This window comes from Boleophthalmus pectinirostris, unplaced genomic scaffold, assembly GCF_026225935.1.
Source record: "Boleophthalmus pectinirostris isolate CB_2022bp ecotype Guang Dong unplaced genomic scaffold, ASM2622593v1 HiC_scaffold_23, whole genome shotgun sequence".
NCBI lineage: Eukaryota > Metazoa > Chordata > Actinopteri > Gobiiformes > Gobiidae > Boleophthalmus > Boleophthalmus pectinirostris.
The window spans coordinates 36,620,344-36,637,799 of NW_026571207.1; the positions used below are offsets into that span (position 1 = coordinate 36,620,344).

At 47.5% G+C, this 17,456-nt stretch overlaps 1 protein-coding gene across 2 annotated transcripts; it reads right to left on the reverse strand.

Annotated features, from left to right (window-relative positions):
• Positions 1-355: 355 nt before the first annotated feature.
• On the reverse strand, positions 356-16,546 carry pcdh18b (protocadherin 18b). Of its 2 annotated transcripts, none has more exons than XM_055159652.1 (4): positions 13,843-16,546; positions 11,966-12,021; positions 8,446-8,615; positions 356-2,235 (listed from the first exon to the last, which is right to left on the reverse strand). In XM_055159652.1, the coding sequence occupies exons 1-4, from the start codon at positions 16,336-16,338 to the stop codon at positions 1,331-1,333; spliced, it is 3,627 nt and encodes a 1,208-aa protein (XP_055015627.1). In that variant the 5' UTR covers positions 16,339-16,546; the 3' UTR covers positions 356-1,330. The 2 variants fall into 2 exon arrangements, with proteins under 2 accessions (XP_055015627.1, XP_055015626.1); XM_055159651.1 differs by having other exon boundaries at positions 11,966-12,054.
• Positions 16,547-17,456: the final 910 nt, after the last annotated feature.

Here is a 17,456-nt window from a genome sequence, read left to right on the forward strand (position 1 = left end):
AGTACTATTACACTGTACATGATACTACTGGAGTAAGAGTACTATTACACTGTACTACATGATACTACTGGAGTAAGAGTACTATTACACTGTACATGATACTACTGGAGTAAGAGTACTATTACACTGTACATGATACTACTCGAGTAAGAGTACTATTACACTGTACATGATACTACTCGAGTAAGAGTACTATTACACTGTACATGATATTACTCGGGTAATAGTACTGTGACACTGTACATGATATTACTCGAGTAAAAGTACTATTACACAGTACATGACATGACTCGCTCTCGGTCCCCGCGCCCTCCTCAGTGCAGTGAAATAGACTGAAAGGCTTGATGACGTTGTGATGTTTTATTAGTGCTCGGTGTGCGGCGCACACTGTACCACAGACACATGTGTATACTCAGATTACTGCAGGATATCATAGACAGATACAAAAGAATGACAATACAAAACAGCACAGCCAATGTCGTCTGCTCTCAAAGTTCATCCACCTGAGCCACATGCTCCATAGAAAAATAGACTCTATATACACTTTTATAAATATACGTTTACAAATGTATTTTTAAAATACAAAGATAAATACAGTCACAGAGTGTACATTGTGTACAAAACAACAATTACAAACAGTTTTTGGATAGTAGCATTCACAAAACACATTACATCAGAAATGCAACTTTATCGACAATTGCAGGTCACATTTGAGTCTTTCTCCGCGAGGCCCCGCCCTCTCTCATGGATTTACTTCAAACATCTTCATTCCAACATGGAGTCTGTGCTGTTAGTGTTACTCACAGTGCTTTAAAAGAGTCTGCTGCATTCATGTGCCCTCCTCAAAGTAGAACAGTCACAGTGTGTCCAGCAGGGGGCACCAGGACTGACTGGGGTCATACTAAAGGGGAGGACATGTCTCTAAGTGGTTTGGTTAAGTTTAAAAACACATTCAGAGTCATTGTCTATGCTATTTAATAAAATAGATATGAACAAAAGAATTATAAATAACTTATAAATAACATTCAAAACAATCACGTCTGCAAATAAAGATTATACATCAAATAATAAATGATTATCTAACACAATAAGAACGCTGGGGAGTACGGGGGCACCTGAATGCAGCATCAGCTCTGACACAGCACTAAATATCATTTCATAAACATATTAACCTTTATTCTTTAAAGTTTTAATTGAAAACCCATGAGGCGGACACGCTCGACATCTGTACTCAGTCTCATCCTCTCACTAACGTAGAGGAGCATTTAGAAGTGTGGATATGGGCGGGGCTAGTTCTGCTGGGGGCGGGGCCAGTGGCTCCTGGGTGGGGCTAGCTCTGGCGCACGTCCTGTAAGAGTTTGTTGATCTCGGCCACCAGCTCGCTGGCGTCCACCAGCTCGTGTCTGCTGTCGCTGCGTTTGCCCTGCAGGTGGCCCAGCACTGAGTCAAAGTCGTCCTCCTCGTAGTTCTCGGGGATCTCCTCCATGGCCGGCAGCCACTTGGCGGGGGGTCCGGGCAGGGGCACGGGGATGGGCACCACAGAGGGGGTGGGGGCGGGCTGCAGAGCGGGGCTCAGAGCCGTGAGCAGGGGCGTGCTGTGGGCCTTGGAGCCGGCGTTGTTCGGGGGGCAGTGTTTGGGCTGGGAGCCCAGCTTGGTGCTGGGTTTGAGGGTGTGGTAGGCCCCGGGCTGGGTGTGGCCCATACTGGGGTTCTGGAAGTGTGTGTTGGCGGCCCAGGCCGCCACCCCCTGCTGGTGCACGGAGGGACTGGCTTTGCCCGGGAGGTGCCCCCTCCTGCGGTCCAGGGACCCGGTCAGAGGCACCCCCACCCCGCTCAGACTGGTGCCCCGCTGGGCCTCGTTCACCTGGACGTAGGCGTCCAGGCCCTGGGGCAGCAGTCTCTGGAACACACTGCTCATCTCCGAGAGCAGAGAGGAAGTACCGCACACGTCCTCGTCCCGAAGAGCCACCGCGTTGCCCTCGCCTCCCTCCTCGCCCTCCTCCCCACTCACATCTTTACCGAAGGTGGAGAAGCTTTGGTTTCGGGGTCCGCTGTCGGTGCAGGGCACAGGGGCCGAGTCCTGGGGCAGGTCTGTGGGCTGGCGAGCCTCCTCTCCGGGGATGTACAAGTTACTCCTGTAGTCAGAGGAGGAGGAGGCGGGGGAGGCCAGGGGGGGCATCCAGCACTGGTCCGAGTGTCCCAGGACCCTGCACTCCTCTGTGCACAGCCTCATGCCTGTGGAGACACACACACACACACACACAGTGAGAAATAATGAAGCACAAGCTGCTGCTCTAAAAGCTCACATTTCTTTCTCTTTCAAGTTGCTCTTTTCAATATTAAATCTTCAAATAGAAAGTCTCAGAAGAATAAATTAGTCAAATCAAATATGCCATCTTAAAGCGTTCATTAGAGCGGCTGCACTTGGCCTGTGCTGGGACTTCATTAGGAGCTCATTATCATGAAAGGAGCATTTATAATACATGTGAGAGCAGATGAAGGCAGCGCGGGGGCACACGGATAAAAGCACCAAAATAAAAGATTTAAGTCGGAGGATTTGTGGTGTACGGGCCGTGTCAGCTCTGTTTGTGACGCGCTCCTGCCGCTGCCTCGGCTCCGTCGCACCACAATCCCCCGTGGAACATTTGTGAAGTTTGAATCAAATCTGACAGGACTGTGACATCATCAAAGCGCGCCGGTCCAGAGCCACAGGAGTGAAGCGACCCTGGTTTGATGTGCTGTCTTATCTGCTCAGAGGGAGGCTGCTCTGTGGGGCTCTGCGGGGCTCTGCGGGGCCCCGGCAGGTTCCTCCTTCTCTGTGCGCAGAACTGGGACGCGCTCTGAACACGGGCCTTATCTGGCTCATCAGATCAGAGTTAAACTGCCCTGGTTCCACTGCGCATCAAAAAGTGAGACTAAACCCCAAAACTAAACTAGATCTTAAAGGGCCACTAAGCACTTTTCTGGTCGGGGGTCCACTACCTGCTTGCCTCTGTAGACACGTTTCTGCATGACCAATTATCTCTTTAGTCTCTTTACATCTCTAAAGCCCAAAATGATGGAGTAAGAAAGCTTTCAGAAATATGCGTGTGCACAGGAGAGAAATTCATGCATATTGGGGAAATCCAGCTGTAGTTGAGCAAAAAATAAATATTTGTAAACTCTTGAATGAGTCCAGTCGTACATAAAATTCGTTGTGTGTATTTTATCCACCAGAGTACGAACTGAAAAGTTAAGATTACACTTTCTTCAGTACAAATATGAATAACCTCAATACTTCACAGACATTATTTACTGAGCACAAGAAATATCGATAGAGATGTCGGACTTTTGCGATGCTTTCGGACTAAACCAGGACTAAACGAGGACTAAATCAGGACTAAACCAGGACTAAACCGGGACTAAACCAGGACAAAACCAAGACTGAACTAGGACTAAACCAACACTAAACCAGGACTAAACCAGGACTAAACGAGGACTAAATCAGGACTGAACCAGGACTAAACCAAGACTGAACCAGGACTAAACCAAGACTAAACCAGGATTAAACCAACACTAAACCAGGACTAAACCAGAATTAAACCAAGACTAAACCAGGACTAAACCAGGACTAAACCAACACTAAACCAAGACTAAACCAGGACTAAACCAGGACTGAACCAGGACTGAACCAAGACTAAACCAGGACTAAACCAGGACTAAATCAGGACTAAACCAATTTTCATTTTGTGATTGTAATTCTCGATGTCGCAACTTTTCAATTGTATTCTGATGGATAAAATACACACTATACTTTTTATGTACGACTGGACTCATTGGAGAGTTTACGAATATTTATTTTATGCTCAACTACAGACAAATATGCACAGATTTCTCTCCTATGCACACAAATATTTCTGAAAGCTTTCTTACTCCATAGAAAATGCTCTGTTCCACCTTGTGATGTCATGCAGTGGTAGTTCTCAAGTCAAAATCTACCTTTTACATTTTATTCAAGATCAGCAATTCCAGGATTGAAATGCTCCAAATGATTCTAGTGAAGGTGTATGGAGTTTAAAAACACAATGGAGCACTTTCTGTATTACCACATGACATCACAAAGTGGTGTTTTCTGCAACTCCAGATGTGTTATTATCAAACTGTCTCAGACACTAGTGTAATGTGAGCCCTTTAAACAAATGGTCTGCGGGTTTGAGCGCCACCTTGGACGGAGACAGGTGACGCGTCGCCGGCCCCTCCCCCCGCTCCCCCCGTCCCTGATCTGGCGCGTAATGACGGGCTGTGGCTAAGCGCTGGTGGGAGGCAGAGGCAGCGGCAGAAAGGTGAGCACCAGATGTAATTACGCTCTCCAGGCTTTAATCAACCGCGCAATCTGGAGTCCCGTCGCCCCGGCAACCGCTCGGCACATGGCAATTAAGCGGCTCCTTTTCATCAGAGCGGAGTTTGCGGAGTGACAGCTAAAAAGGTAGAGAGCGCAAAGTGCCTAACGAGCCCTGCGCCGACGCCAACACCGGGGCTGTAATTGGAGCGCGCCGCGGTGACGAGAGATGCCACAGACTCTTCAGCTGGACACCTGCACGGTCTGGAGCTGTGGAGGGTTTCACAGCCAATCCCTGATCAGAATATGAAGCAGCCAGACTCCACACACGCACACACACACACACACACACACACATCAGTCTGCCCGGAGACAAAGCGCGGGCCCTCACTACACCAGGGAGAGGCTCAGGGTACACTGTGAATGTGTCAGCCATGTTTCTGCGTCTCTATTTGAGCAGGCGAGGAGGAGGAGGAGGAGGTGGGCAGTAGTTTGGTGACATCATGGTACGATTACGCACAATAACGCTCTGCAGTTGTGTTTTGTTTCATTCACGTGTTTGATTAAATCTTTATTATTCGTCTGTCTACATTTCCAAACCTCAAACCGTTCTGTTCCATCAAGTTGTCGTTTTGAAATGAACGGCTCCTTTTACCTTCAGTTTAGTAGAAATGGGCAACTCCAGGGTTGAAATGATCCAAATGATGTTAGTGAAAGTGTGTGGAGCACTTCCTGAATCTGTGTGTCATTCGTTGATTTGTTTTTTCAGTATAAAACCAAAAATAAGAAAATGAAAAAAACAACAGTTTTCTTCATTATTTGTCTCCAAAACCAAAATGAAAAAACGGATAATGATTTTATTTTTTTTTTTTTTTCAGTTTTCGAATTTGTGTTTAAATGAAAAATGGAAAAAATGTTTTCCCGTTTTCCCGTGACTTCCGTGACTGTGATGTCGGACTTCTGCACCACATACGGACTGAACCAGGACTGATCCAGGTCCAGGACCAGATCAGGACCAGACCGAGAGACCGAGACCAGACGGGGACCAGACTGAGACTGAGACCGGGACTAGACCGGGACCAGAACGGAGGCTCAGAGCCCACGGCAGGGCCAGCGCTCAAAGCTCGGGGTCCACTCTAGTCCCGGCCTGGTCTTGGTCTGGTCCCGGTCTGGTCCTGGTCTGGTCCTGGGCCTGGATCAGTCCTGGTTCAGTCCGTATGCAGTGAAAAAGTCCAACATCGCAGTCACAGAAGTCATGTAAACGGGAAACGGCTGTTATCCGTTTGCTCCTTTTTTCATTTAAACACAAAATCAAAAACTGAAAAAACGAATCATTATCTGTTTTTTTCATTTTGGTTTTGGAGACAAATAATGAAGAAAACTGTTTTTTTTTTTCATTTTCTTATTTTTGGTTTTATTTTGAAAAACGAATGAACGAACGACACAAGGAGTTTCCTGTATTACCAACTGAGCCACTCAGTCAAATCCAACATCAGAAATCTTGGAGTGCTGTTGGACAAATCAGTGTCTTTGGATGGTCACTGCACCTAAACGGTTAAAAAGTGTTTTTATCAGCTACGGAACATCACTAAACTGAAACCATTTTAATGAAATGCTGATCCTGAAATGATTGTTTACTCTTTTATTTCATCTTGTTTAGATTTTTGTAATTCTCTTTTTACTTGTTTTAGTTCTTCTACACTTACAAAACGCGGCTGAAACGTTTTTAACAGGAGCTACAGGTGAACACACGTCACGCCAATTTCATCTTCAGTGCACTGGCTTCCTTGTAAGTTCCGTGTTGATTTTAGAATCTTGGCTTTAACTTACCGAGCTTTAAATGGACAGGGCTCCAGTAGACCCGGTTTAAAACTCAGGGGGACGTACGCTTTCAGGCTGTGGCCCCCAGATTATGGAATGCCCTACCCCAAGCCTTTCGTATACTCTTTTAAAAAGCAGCTCAAGACACGGCTTTTTAGTCTACGTTTATATGATGACTTAACTTTTTATTCCACTTTTAGACGAGCGTTTTCGGAAGGAAATCTGCGTGCATACGGTGACGCAAAAGTGTGTGGAGTTCGACTGGGTGCGTGCCAGGAGGCTCTGTGGTGACTCGAGGAGGTGATATATGTGACGTAAACGTGTACGAGATGGGGTCAGCCTTATCATCAGAAGAGCCTCTAGTCAGAAAATCCATGTTCAGGTCGTGTTACAAAATGTTACAAATGAAATCGTTTTTCAAGTTTTAAATATTTTAAAAAGTAAATATTAAAAGTCATAAATATATTAAACTCTTAAAATACAGCAAAAATGAGGAAATAATGATTTGGGTGGAAATGGGTGTCTTAAGTGTAACAGGGTTAATAATTGTCTGATTTTCAGGCAACAACTTGCAAAATGTTCAGTAATTTGAGCTCTACAACCTTTATTTTAAATCTTTTTCTTTTAATGTAGCATTGGTGGGTTTGTAAACCAACAAATTAAGTAACACTGGCCTTAGCTAATGCTGTTATGCATGATTATGTGTTTTCCTGTCAGTATCTCTAAAAATGTTAATGTTGCAGCCATTTTTATTGGTAAACATCCAAAAGTTTACTAATTCTTCCCTGATATCCAGGGATTATTCCCTGTCGCTTTCATCAAATATACATTCAATTGTTCAAGAGAAATGTTGCTGACAAACCAATAGAAGAGGGAATGATTTTCTGACTAGTGGACCTTCTGACTACAGGGCCTTCTGACTACAGGCCTTCTGACTAGTGGGCTTTCTGACTAGGGGGCCTTCTGATGATAAGGGTGTAACCGTACGCGACGTGAGCAGATCTGAGCAGAGTTTTACGTCTTGGGCAGTGTAGATGGAAACACTACGGCGGAGCGTATTCAACTTTTCCAATTTGGAAGCTGTTTTCAGATTTTTGCTTTTTTAAGCCCCAAAAACGCCATCATGAAAAGCACTTCTGATAAAATATGTTGTCGTTTTTACCTGCAAGCATTTTCATGTAAACAGGCTTTAGACAAGCTTCTAGCTGACTGTGTAATTCCTCAGTTCTTGTTTATGTTGTTCATTGTACTGTAAAGCTGTTTGTGATTTTATTTTTTTTTTTTTTTTTTAATCTGTGAAAGGTGCTCGATAAATAAAGGCTTACTTACTTACCACACGACATCCCAAAGTGGAACTGAGTGTGAGTGAAACAAAACACAACTCTAACTATGTTTGTGATGAAGAATCAACATTATAACATAAGAATAAGAATAATATGGGTCTTTTTTTTACTTTTACTTGCTAATTAGGAGACATAGATTTAGTTTAGTAGTAGTAGTAGTAGTAGTAGTAGTAGTAGTAGGGGCCCTTCATGAAGACTGTTATGTGACTGTAATGTATTAGTAGTAGTATTGTGTAGGGTATCAGTAGTAGTAGTAGTAGTAGTAGTAGTAGTGTGTAGTGTAGTATAGTAGTAGTAGTAGTAGTAGTAGTAGTAGTAGTAGTAGTGTAGTAGTAGTAGTAGTAGTAGTAGTAGTAGTAGTAGTAGTAGTAGTAGTAGTAGTAGTAGTAGTAGTAGTAGTAGTAGTGTAGTAGTAGTAGTAGTGTAGTAGTAGTGTAGTAGTAGTAGTAGTAGTAGTAGTGTAGTAGTAGTAGTAGTAGTAGTAGTAGTAGTAGTAGTAGTAGTAGTAGTAGTAGTAGTAGTAGTAGTAGTAGTAGTAGTAGTAGTAGTAGTAGTAGTAGTAGTAGTAGTAGTAGTAGTAGTAGTAGTAGTAGTAGTAGTAGTAGTAGTAGTAGTAGTAGTAGTAGTAGTAGTAGTAGTAGTAGTAGTAGTAGTAGTAGTAGTAGTAGTAGTAGTAGTAGTAGTAGTAGTAGTAGTAGTAGTAGTAGTAGTAGTAGTAGTAGTAGTAGTAGTAGTAGTGTAGTAGTAGTAGTAGTAGTAGTAGTAGTAGTAGTGTAGTAGTAGTAGTAGTAGTAGTAGTAGTAGTAGTAGTACTGGTATTGTGTAGTGTAGACCACCTGCTTGTGTCCATGTACTTATGGTATTAAAGTTATCTCCTGAGAGACAAGCAGGTGGCGCCACCAGACCATGTACCAGGTGAGCTCTGTGGAGCGGCGGGGGCGGGGGGGGCGGGGGGGTCCGTACCTGCATGTGGCCTGTGGGGTCCGTCGTGCCCGTAGGCCTCGGTGAAGCCCTCCCCGAGCAGCCTCTCCATGGGCGACTCTCGGCCCGGCTCGTAGTCACTGTCCCCGGCCTCGCTGTCCCCGCGCCCGCTGTCCTTCAGGCTGAACTTGTCCATCTCGTTCAGGGCGTACCTGCACACACACACACACACACACACACACACACACACGTTAGCACACACACGTTAGCACACACACGGGGCTTCACGGGGGGCGGGCTGGTGGGGGGGTGAGGTTTACCCAGGGCCCTGTGCAGCAAGGGGCCCCTCACGAAGACTGTTATGTGCATTTTTCATCAGGCAACATGAGAGTTTACCCTGGTTTAGTCCTCCTTTAGTCCTGCTTTAGTCCTGGTTTTGTCCTGGTTTAGTCCTGCTTTAGTCCTGATTTAGACCTGGTTTAGACCTGGTTCAGACCTGGTTTAGTCCTGGCATAGACCTGGTTTAGTCTCGTAGTAGTCCTGGTTTAGACCTTTAGTCCTGCTTTAGTCCTGGTTTAGACCTGGTTTAGACCTGCTTTAGTCCTGCTTTAGTCCTGGTTTAGACCTGGTTTAGTCTGGTTTAGACCTGGTTCAGACCTGGTTTTGTCCTGGCATAGACCTGGTTTAGTCTCGTAGTAGTCCTGGTTTAGACCTGCTTTAGACTGCTTTAGTCCTGCTTTAGTCCTGGTTTAGACCTGGTTTAGACCTGCTTTTAGTCCTGGTTTAGTAGTCCTGGTTTAGACCTGGTTTAGACCTGGTTTAGACCTGCTTTAGTCCTGCTTTAGTCCTGGTTTAGTCCTGCTTTAGTCCTGATTTAGACCTGGTTTAGACCTGGTTCAGACCTGGTTTAGTCCTGGCATAGACCTGGTTTAGTCTCGTAGTAGTCCTGGTTTAGACCTGCTTTAGTCCTGCTTTAGTCCTGGTTTAGACCTGGTTTAGACCTGCTTTAGTCCTGCTTTAGTCCTGGTTTAGACATGGTTTAGTCCTGGTTTAGACCTGGTTTAGACCTGGTTTAGTCCTGGCATAGACCTGGTTTAGTCTCGTAGTAGTCCTGGTTTAGACCTGGTTTAGACCTGCTTTAGTCCTGCTTTAGTCCTGGTTTAGACCTGGTTTAGACCTGCTTTAGTCCTGCTTTAGTCCTGGTTTAGACATGGTTTAGTCCTGGTTTAGACCTGGTTTAGACCTGGTTTAGACCTGGTTAGACCTGGTATAGACCTGGTTTAGTCCTGCTTTAGTTGTGGTTGAGTCCTGTTTTAGTCCAGGTTTAGTCCTGGTTTAGACCTGGTTTAGTCCTTGTTTAGACCTGGTTTAGACCTGGTTTAGTCCTGGTTTAGTCCTGGTTTAGACCTGGTTTAGACCTGGTTTAGTCCTGCTTTAGTCGTGGTTTAGACCTGGTTTAGACCTGGTTTAGTCCTGCTTTAGTCATGGTTTAGTCCTGCTTTAGTCGTGGTTTAGACCTGGTTTAGACCTGGTTTAGTCCTGCTTTAGTCGTGGTTTAGACCTGGTTTAGACCTGGTTTACCTGGTTTAGTCCTGCTTTAGTCGTGGTTTAGACCTGGTTTAGACCTGGTTTAGACCTAGACCTGGTTTAGACCTGGTTTAGTCCTGCTTTAGTCGTGGTTTAGACCTGGTTTAGACCTGGTTTAGTCTTATCCTCGTCTTGTGTTAGTCCTGGTTTAGCAGCGGGGCCCCATCAGCCTGTTTAGTACCCGGGGCCCGGAGTCTGGAGCTGCGGCCCTGTTCATCTTATCAGAGCAGAGCAGCAGACACGGAGCACAGAGGGTTTTACATACGATTATGCAAATGTGTGAAGGAGCGCGTGCAACTCTCACTGTTTACTCTGCTCTCCTGCTTCTCAAAGTGTGGGCCGCAGGTCACTGGGGCTATTAGAGGCTAGGACTGGTTTAGACCTGGTTCTGACCTACTTTAGACCTGGTTTAGACCTGGTTTGGACCTGGTTTGACCTGGTTTAGTCGTGTGATAGGCCTGATTTAGAACGGATTTAGTTTTGTGGTAATCCTCCTAATTTGGAACTGATTTGGTCTTGTGGTTTAGAACTGGTAAAATATTGTGGTAGTCCTGGTTTTGTTCTGGTTTAGTCCTGGTTTAGTCCTGGTCTAGTCCTGGTTTAGTCCTGGTTTAGTCCTGGTCTAGTCCTGGTTTTGTTCTGGTTTAGTCCTGGTTTAATCCTGATTTAGCCCTAGTTTAGTCCTGGTTTAGTCCTGGTCTAGACCTGGATTTGTCCTGGTTGAGTACTGGTTTAGTCCTGGTTTAGTTCTGATTTAGACCTGGTTTAGACCTGGTTTAGTCCTGGTTTAGATCTTGTTTAGTCCTGGTTTAGTCTTGTGTGTAGTTTTGTGTGGGAGCTGTTCGATTTATGTAGGAGCTGGTCATCTCGTGTGTAGTTGTGTGTAGTTGTGTGTAGTTGTGTGTAGTTGTGTGTAGGAGCTGGTCGTCGTGTGCAGGAGCTGATCGTCTTGTGTGTAGTTGTGTGTAGTTGTGCGTAGTTCTGTGTAGTTGTGTGTAGGCGCTGGTCTTTTGTGTGTAGTTGTGTGTAGGAGCTGATCGTCTCGTGTGTAGTTTTGTGTAGTCGTGTGTAGTCGTGTGTAGTCGTGTGTAGTTTTGTGTAGTCGTGTGTAGTCGTGTGTAGTCGTGTGTAGTCGTGTGTAGTCGTGTGTAGTTTTGTGTAGTTTTGTGTAGTTGTGTGTAGTCGTGTGTGTAGTCGTGTGTGTAGTTTTGTGTAGTTTTGTGTGTAGTTGTGTGTGTAGTCGTGTGTAGTCGTGTGTAGTTTTGTGTAGTTGTGTGTAGTTTTGTGTAGTCGTGTGTAGTTGTGTGTAGTTGTGTGTAGTCGTGTGTAGTCGTGTGTAGTTTTGTGTGTAGTCGTGTGTAGTCGTGTGTAGTCGTGTGTGTAGTTTTGTGTAGTCGTGTGTGTAGTTTTGTGTAGTCGTGTGTAGTGTGTAGTTGTGTGTAGTCGTGTGTAGTTTTGTGTAGTCGTGTGTAGTTTTGTGTAGTCGTGTGTAGTCGTGTGTAGTTGTGTTGTAGTCGTGTGTGTAGTCGTGTGTAGTCGTGTGTAGTCGTGTGTAGTCGTGTGTAGTCGTGTGTAGTTGTGTGTAGTCGTGTGTAGTCGTGTGTAGTTTTGTGTAGTCGTGTGTAGTCGTGTGTAGTTGTGTGTAGTTGTGTGTAGTCGTGTGTAGTTGTGTGTAGTTGTGTGTAGTTTTGTGTAGTCGTGTGTAGTTTTGTGTAGTCGTGTGTAGTCGTGTGTAGTCGTGTGTAGTTGTGTGTAGTTGTGTGTAGTTTTGTGTAGTTGTGTGTAGTCGTGTGTAGTTGTGTGTAGTCGCGTGTAGTTGTGTGTAGTCGTGTGTAGTTTTGTGTAGTTGTGTGTAGTCGTGTGTAGTCGTGTGTAGTTGTGTAGTCGTGTGTAGTCGTGTGTAGTCGTGTGTAGTAGTTGTGTGTAGTTTTGTGTAGTTGTGTGTAGTTGCCGGTCGTCTCGTGTGCGTTCTTACCTGTAGCTGCGCGTGTACTTGTTGCCGCGGAAACTCGGCCGGGGCTGGTACTGGCCCTGATGGAGCATGGACAGAAGCTGTGAGACTTGCTACAGTCCAGAAACAGACACACAAACACAGGGACAAAAAATAAAGGGAGAAAATGAGGAGGGGATGAATGGAGCACACGGCACACTGCACACTGCACACTGCACACGACAATGGGGGGAGGGTGGTGTGAGCATGACACAGCAAACGGCAACTCAAAACACACAAAAAACATGCACACAAATACTACAAATACTACAATACTGCCAACTCTGCTTCATCGGTGCTGCTACTTCTGCCACAATAACACATTTTGCCACAGAGAAATATTGCAAAAGATAATGAAACTACTTAAATGTATTCAAGTAAACAAATAAACTGTACAAGTGATAAACATTAAACCCCAAAATATATGTTTGAGCTTTTGATGAGTCAGTGTAGGAATTACTCTGACAGGCCTAAGTCCTGGTATTTTAAATCAGTGCATGTGACTAAATCTTGTGGTGGTCCTGGTTTAGACCTGGTTTAGACCTGGTAGAGTCCTGGTTTAGTCCTGGTTTAGTCCTTCTTTAGACCTGATTTAGTCCTGGTTTAGACCTGGTTTAGTCCTGGTTTAGACCTGGTTTAGTCCTGGTTTAGACCTGGTAGAGTCCTGGTTGAGTCTTGGTTTAGACCTGGTTTAGTCCTGGTTGAGTCCTGGTTGAGTCCTGGTTTAGTCCTGGTTTAGACCTGGTTTAGACCTGGTTTAGACCTGGTAGAGTCCTGGTTTAGTCCTGGTTTAGTCCTTCTTTAGACCTGGTTTAGACCTGGTAGAGTCCTGATTTAGTCCTGGTTTAGACCTGGTTTAGACCTGGTAGAGTCCTGGTTTAGTCCTTCTTTAGACCTGGTTTAGACCTGGTTTAGACCTGGTAGAGTCCTGATTTAGTCCTGGTTTAGTCCTGGTTTAGACCTGGTTTAGTCCTGGTTTAGACCTGGTTTAGACCTGGTTTAGTCCTGGTTTAGACCTGGTTTAGACCTGGTTTAGACCTGGTTTAGTCCTGGATTAGACCTGGTAGAGTCCTGGTTGAGTCCTGGTTTAGTCCTGGTTTAGTCCTTCTTTAGACCTGGTTTAGACCTGGTTTAGACCTGGTAGAGTCCTGATTTAGTCCTGGTTTAGACCTGGTTTAGTCTTGGTTTAGTCCTGGTTTAGACCTGGTTTAGACCTGGTTTAGACCTGGTTTAGTCCTGGATTAGACCTGGTAGAATCCTGGTTGAGTCTTGGTTTAGACCTGGTTTAGACCTGGTTGAAACCTGGTTTAGTCGTTGAGTTGTTTCGTGTGTAGTTGTGTGTAGGAGCTGGTCGTCTTGTGTGTAGTTGTGTGTAGGAGCTGGTCGTCTTTGTGTGTAGTTGTGTGTAGTTGTGTGTAGTTGTGTGTAGGAGCTGGTCGTCTTGTGTGTAGTTGTGTGTAGTTGTGTGTAGTTGTGTGTAGTGTAGTTGTGTGTAGTTGTGTGTAGGAGCTGGTCGTCTTGTGTGTAGTTGTGTGTAGTTGTGTGTAGGAGCTGGTCGTCTTGTGTGTAATTGTGTATTTTATAAATCAGTGCATGTGACTGTTTGGAGGATTTTTGGGAAGCAAAACAAAACAAGTGAGTTTGGAATTGACCAAATTTGGATTTCTCAAAATGGCTTCCCTTCAACTGTGAACATGCAGCCTGAGTTCTCGTGCTGCCAGTCTATGTTGTGTTGTAGTAAACAAAACACGTCACTGTCAACACGTTATGATCTAGAGACTCATCACAGTGTTTTGTTCCTGTTCAGATCTTCTGCGTGCAGTGTTCAAGCTCAGAATAATCCATCTTAAATGTTTTCTTACCTCCACCGGGGGCGTGGCGTGGGCCAACTCCAGAGCGAAGTTCTCCGGCACGTGGTTGGAGGAGATGGTGACCAGGCTGTTGAGGGACTGTCGGCTGTGATGGCTCTGGCGGCTCCCCAGGGTGCCGCGGTCGGGTATGGGCGAGGCGGAGGGGGAGCGTGGGTGGGCTCTGACGGGCAGGGTGCCGTTGACCGTGGGCACCAGGGTGATGTCCGTCTTGTGGATCTGCCGGGCCGGTTTCTTGGGGTGGTTCTGGTAGCTGCTCTCAGCCATGCGGCAGTTGTAGTTGTGGCGGGGGTCCTTCTTCTCGCGGCTGCACCGGGCTGTGGCGAACATGATCATGACCACGAGCAGCAGAGCGCACACGGCCACCAGAGAGATGATGATGATGAGGGACAGGTCCATAGAGGTCTGCCCGGAGCCCGTGGGGTAGAGCGGGGACAGCACCGCCATGGTCTCCTGCAGCCCCAGCCTAAGCAGCGCCCCTGTGGTGAGCCTGGCCGTGCCCCTGTCCTGGACCTCCACCCGGATCTCCACCACGTCCCGGGTGACCTGCTCCAGGCTGGCGTTGGTGCGGAGCTCACAGCGACGGGGGTCCATGACGAACAGCCCCTCCTCGTTGCCGGACACGATGGAGCAGCTGAGCTCTCCGTTGGCGCCCGCGTCCCGGTCGCTCACCTTCATGGCGGTGACGAGCTGACCCGGCGAGGCGTATCTCCACACTGCCAGCTCGGCCGTGTGGTTCCTGAGGGCAGGGGACAGGATGACCGGGGCGTTATCGTTCTCGTCCAGAACAGTGAGGAGCACGGTGGTGTTGGTGGACAGAGGGGGGTTCCCTCCGTCCTTGGCCTGCACGGTGAAGGCGATACGGCTCACGTCCTCATGGTCAAAGCTCCTCAGAGCGTAGATGGCTCCATTGGAGGGGTCAATGGTGACGTAGGTGGAGATGGGACTTCCCTGGATGAGCACATCGATAACACTGTAGGTCACCTGTCCGTTTGTCCCTAAGTCTGGGTCTGAGGCCACCACAGTCATGAGGTAGGCTCCTGGAGAGTTGTTCTCTGACTTGAACACCTCGTATCTGTTCTTCTCAAAGTGCGGGGGGTTATCGTTCTCGTCCAGCACCTGCACAGTGAAGTGTTTGATGGTGGACAGACTGGGGGAGCCCCTGTCCTCCGCGATCACCGTCAGGCTGTACTCGGACCTCTTCTCTCGGTCCAAAGACACGTTGGTGAGGATCATATAGTTCTTCTCGTAGGTCTTCTGGAGCCTGAAGTGTCCGTGCCCGTGGAGCCTGCACACCACTTCCCCGTTCAGCCCCGCGTCACTGTCATCCACCCGGACCAGCGCGATGAACGTGTCCACGGGAGCGCCCTCCGAGATGTACGCCACCTCCTCCTTCCCCGGGGTCATCAGGTTTATGTTGATCTCCGGTTTGTTGTCGTTCACGTCCGCGACTTTCACCACAATTTTGCACAACCCCGGGATGGAGTTGGGTCCCATGTCCTGCGCCTGCACGTCCAGCTCATAGGACGAAGCGGTTTCATAGTCCACCTTTTTGATCAGAGTGATGTGTCCTGTCTCGGGGTTGATTTTAAACGTCTCCAGGATCTTCGGGGACACGTGACTGCTGAACGAGTAGACGATCTTCCCGTTCGTGCCCTCGTCTGGGTCCGTAGCGTTGAGGTCAATGATTAGCGTCCCGAGGGGGGAGTTCTCCAGCAAGTTCACGACGTAAGCCTGCTCCTCGAAAGCGGGACTGTTATCGTTGGAGTCGGAGATGCTGATTTTGAGCAGAGTCGATCCGGACTTGGGGGGCACGCCGTTGTCCGAGGCCGTGAGGAGCAGCTGGTACCCGGGCTGCGACTCCCGGTCCAGCTCCCTCATCACCACCAGCTCCGCGTACTTGGCGCCGTCCGTCCGCGTCCGCACCTCGATCTTGAAGAAGTTGTTGGGCGCCAGGGAGTAGGTGTGCAGCGCGTTGTCCCCCACGTCCGCGTCCACGGCGCCGTCCAGCGGCACGCGCGTGCCCACCGACGCGCTCTCGGAGATCTCGATGGGCACGATGGCGCGGGAGAAGTGCGGGGAGTTGTCGTTAATGTCCAGCACCTCCACCTCCACGTGGAACAGCTGCAGGTACTCCGTGGGCAGCGTCACCACGTCGAACTCGATGGTGCAGTTGAGGTTTTTCTCGCACAGCTTTTCGCGGTCGATTTTGGCACCGATGCTGATCTCCCCGTCCTCCTCTCTCACCGACAGAAACTGCGTGCTCCCTCTTTGCATGGCACGGAAACGAAAGCTCAGCGAACCGGGCAGTTTAGCCAAGACCCCAGCAACATCCTCCTTTAAGCGCGCGATCACGGTGCCCACCCTCTGCTCCTCGTAAACTTTATATTTCAAAGTCTTCCCGTGCGCCACTCCGCACACAACCGCCGCGAGGAGCAGCAGTTTGCACAAAAACATATCTCCTCTGGGTTGCTTCGGTGTTGCGCCCATCTTCTTCTCTTCTCTTCGCGGCTCCCAGACGGTCCGATCTTCTCACAAGTCTGGCATCGTCACGTTACTCCACTCCGCGTCTCCTTTCAAACCCAGCAACAAACAAACAAAAAGCACTCACTACCAAATAAATATGAAATAAATAAATAATCTAACTAAAAGGTCCAGTCTTGAGCGGCAGACGGTTGCTCCTCTCCGCGTACGCTGCCGCCTGCTCGTGCGCTGAGCGAGAGTGCGTCTGGAGGAAGAAAAGGCGCTGCTTTCTCCAGCTCTTTGTCGCGCGCGGAGAGAGAGGGAGAGAGAGAGAGAGAGAGAGAGATCCGAGGGGGAAGGGGTCTCTCCAGCACCCCCCCTCCCTCTCTCCCCTTCTCCCTTTACAAAAAAAAAAAAACACCTCCTCCTCCTCCTCCTCCTCTCCAGAACGCGCCGGGAGCGGGGGGCAGAAGGCGCACGCAGGGAGCGACACCCCGAGCGGCTCCGGCTCAAAGCGTGGCGCAACAATGGAGTGATTTGGGTCCGAGGTTTGACCCGAGGCAGACGCGCATTGTTACGGCTTTGAATCCGCAGCGTGTGCCGACGTCGTGTCTCCTTTGTGCCGCGCGTAAAAAGTTTCAATCCTATAGTTTGATCATCGCCAAGTGGAACAGCGATGTTGCCAGCCCCCGCTGACAAAACGACTAAACAAAAGAGAAAAGTCTAACCGGAGAACGGCTTCACAAAGACACGAGTCCACATGTTGATTTTTCTGTGTGGCACAAGGAAGTACAAGAGTAACGTTACTTCACAGTAATATTGCTCAAATAGCAGTGTTGGGAAGGTTACAGATCACATACCCCAAAATGTAGTTTGGAATGGAATCCATTAAATTACTTAATATGAGTAACGTAATCTGAATACTTTGGATTACTTGATTTACTGTAGAGAAACAAAGACCAGGAAATCTTCACATAAGATGTTTTGTCTGATAAAAGAAAATAAAAAGTCCAGACTTTACTTAAACAAATTAAACATATTATTGATAGAAGAGGAGCATGGTTTAGTCCTGCTAAATCCTGTTTTAGACCTGGTTTAGTCCTGGTTTTAGACCTGGTTTTAGTCCTGGTTTTAGTCCTGGTTTT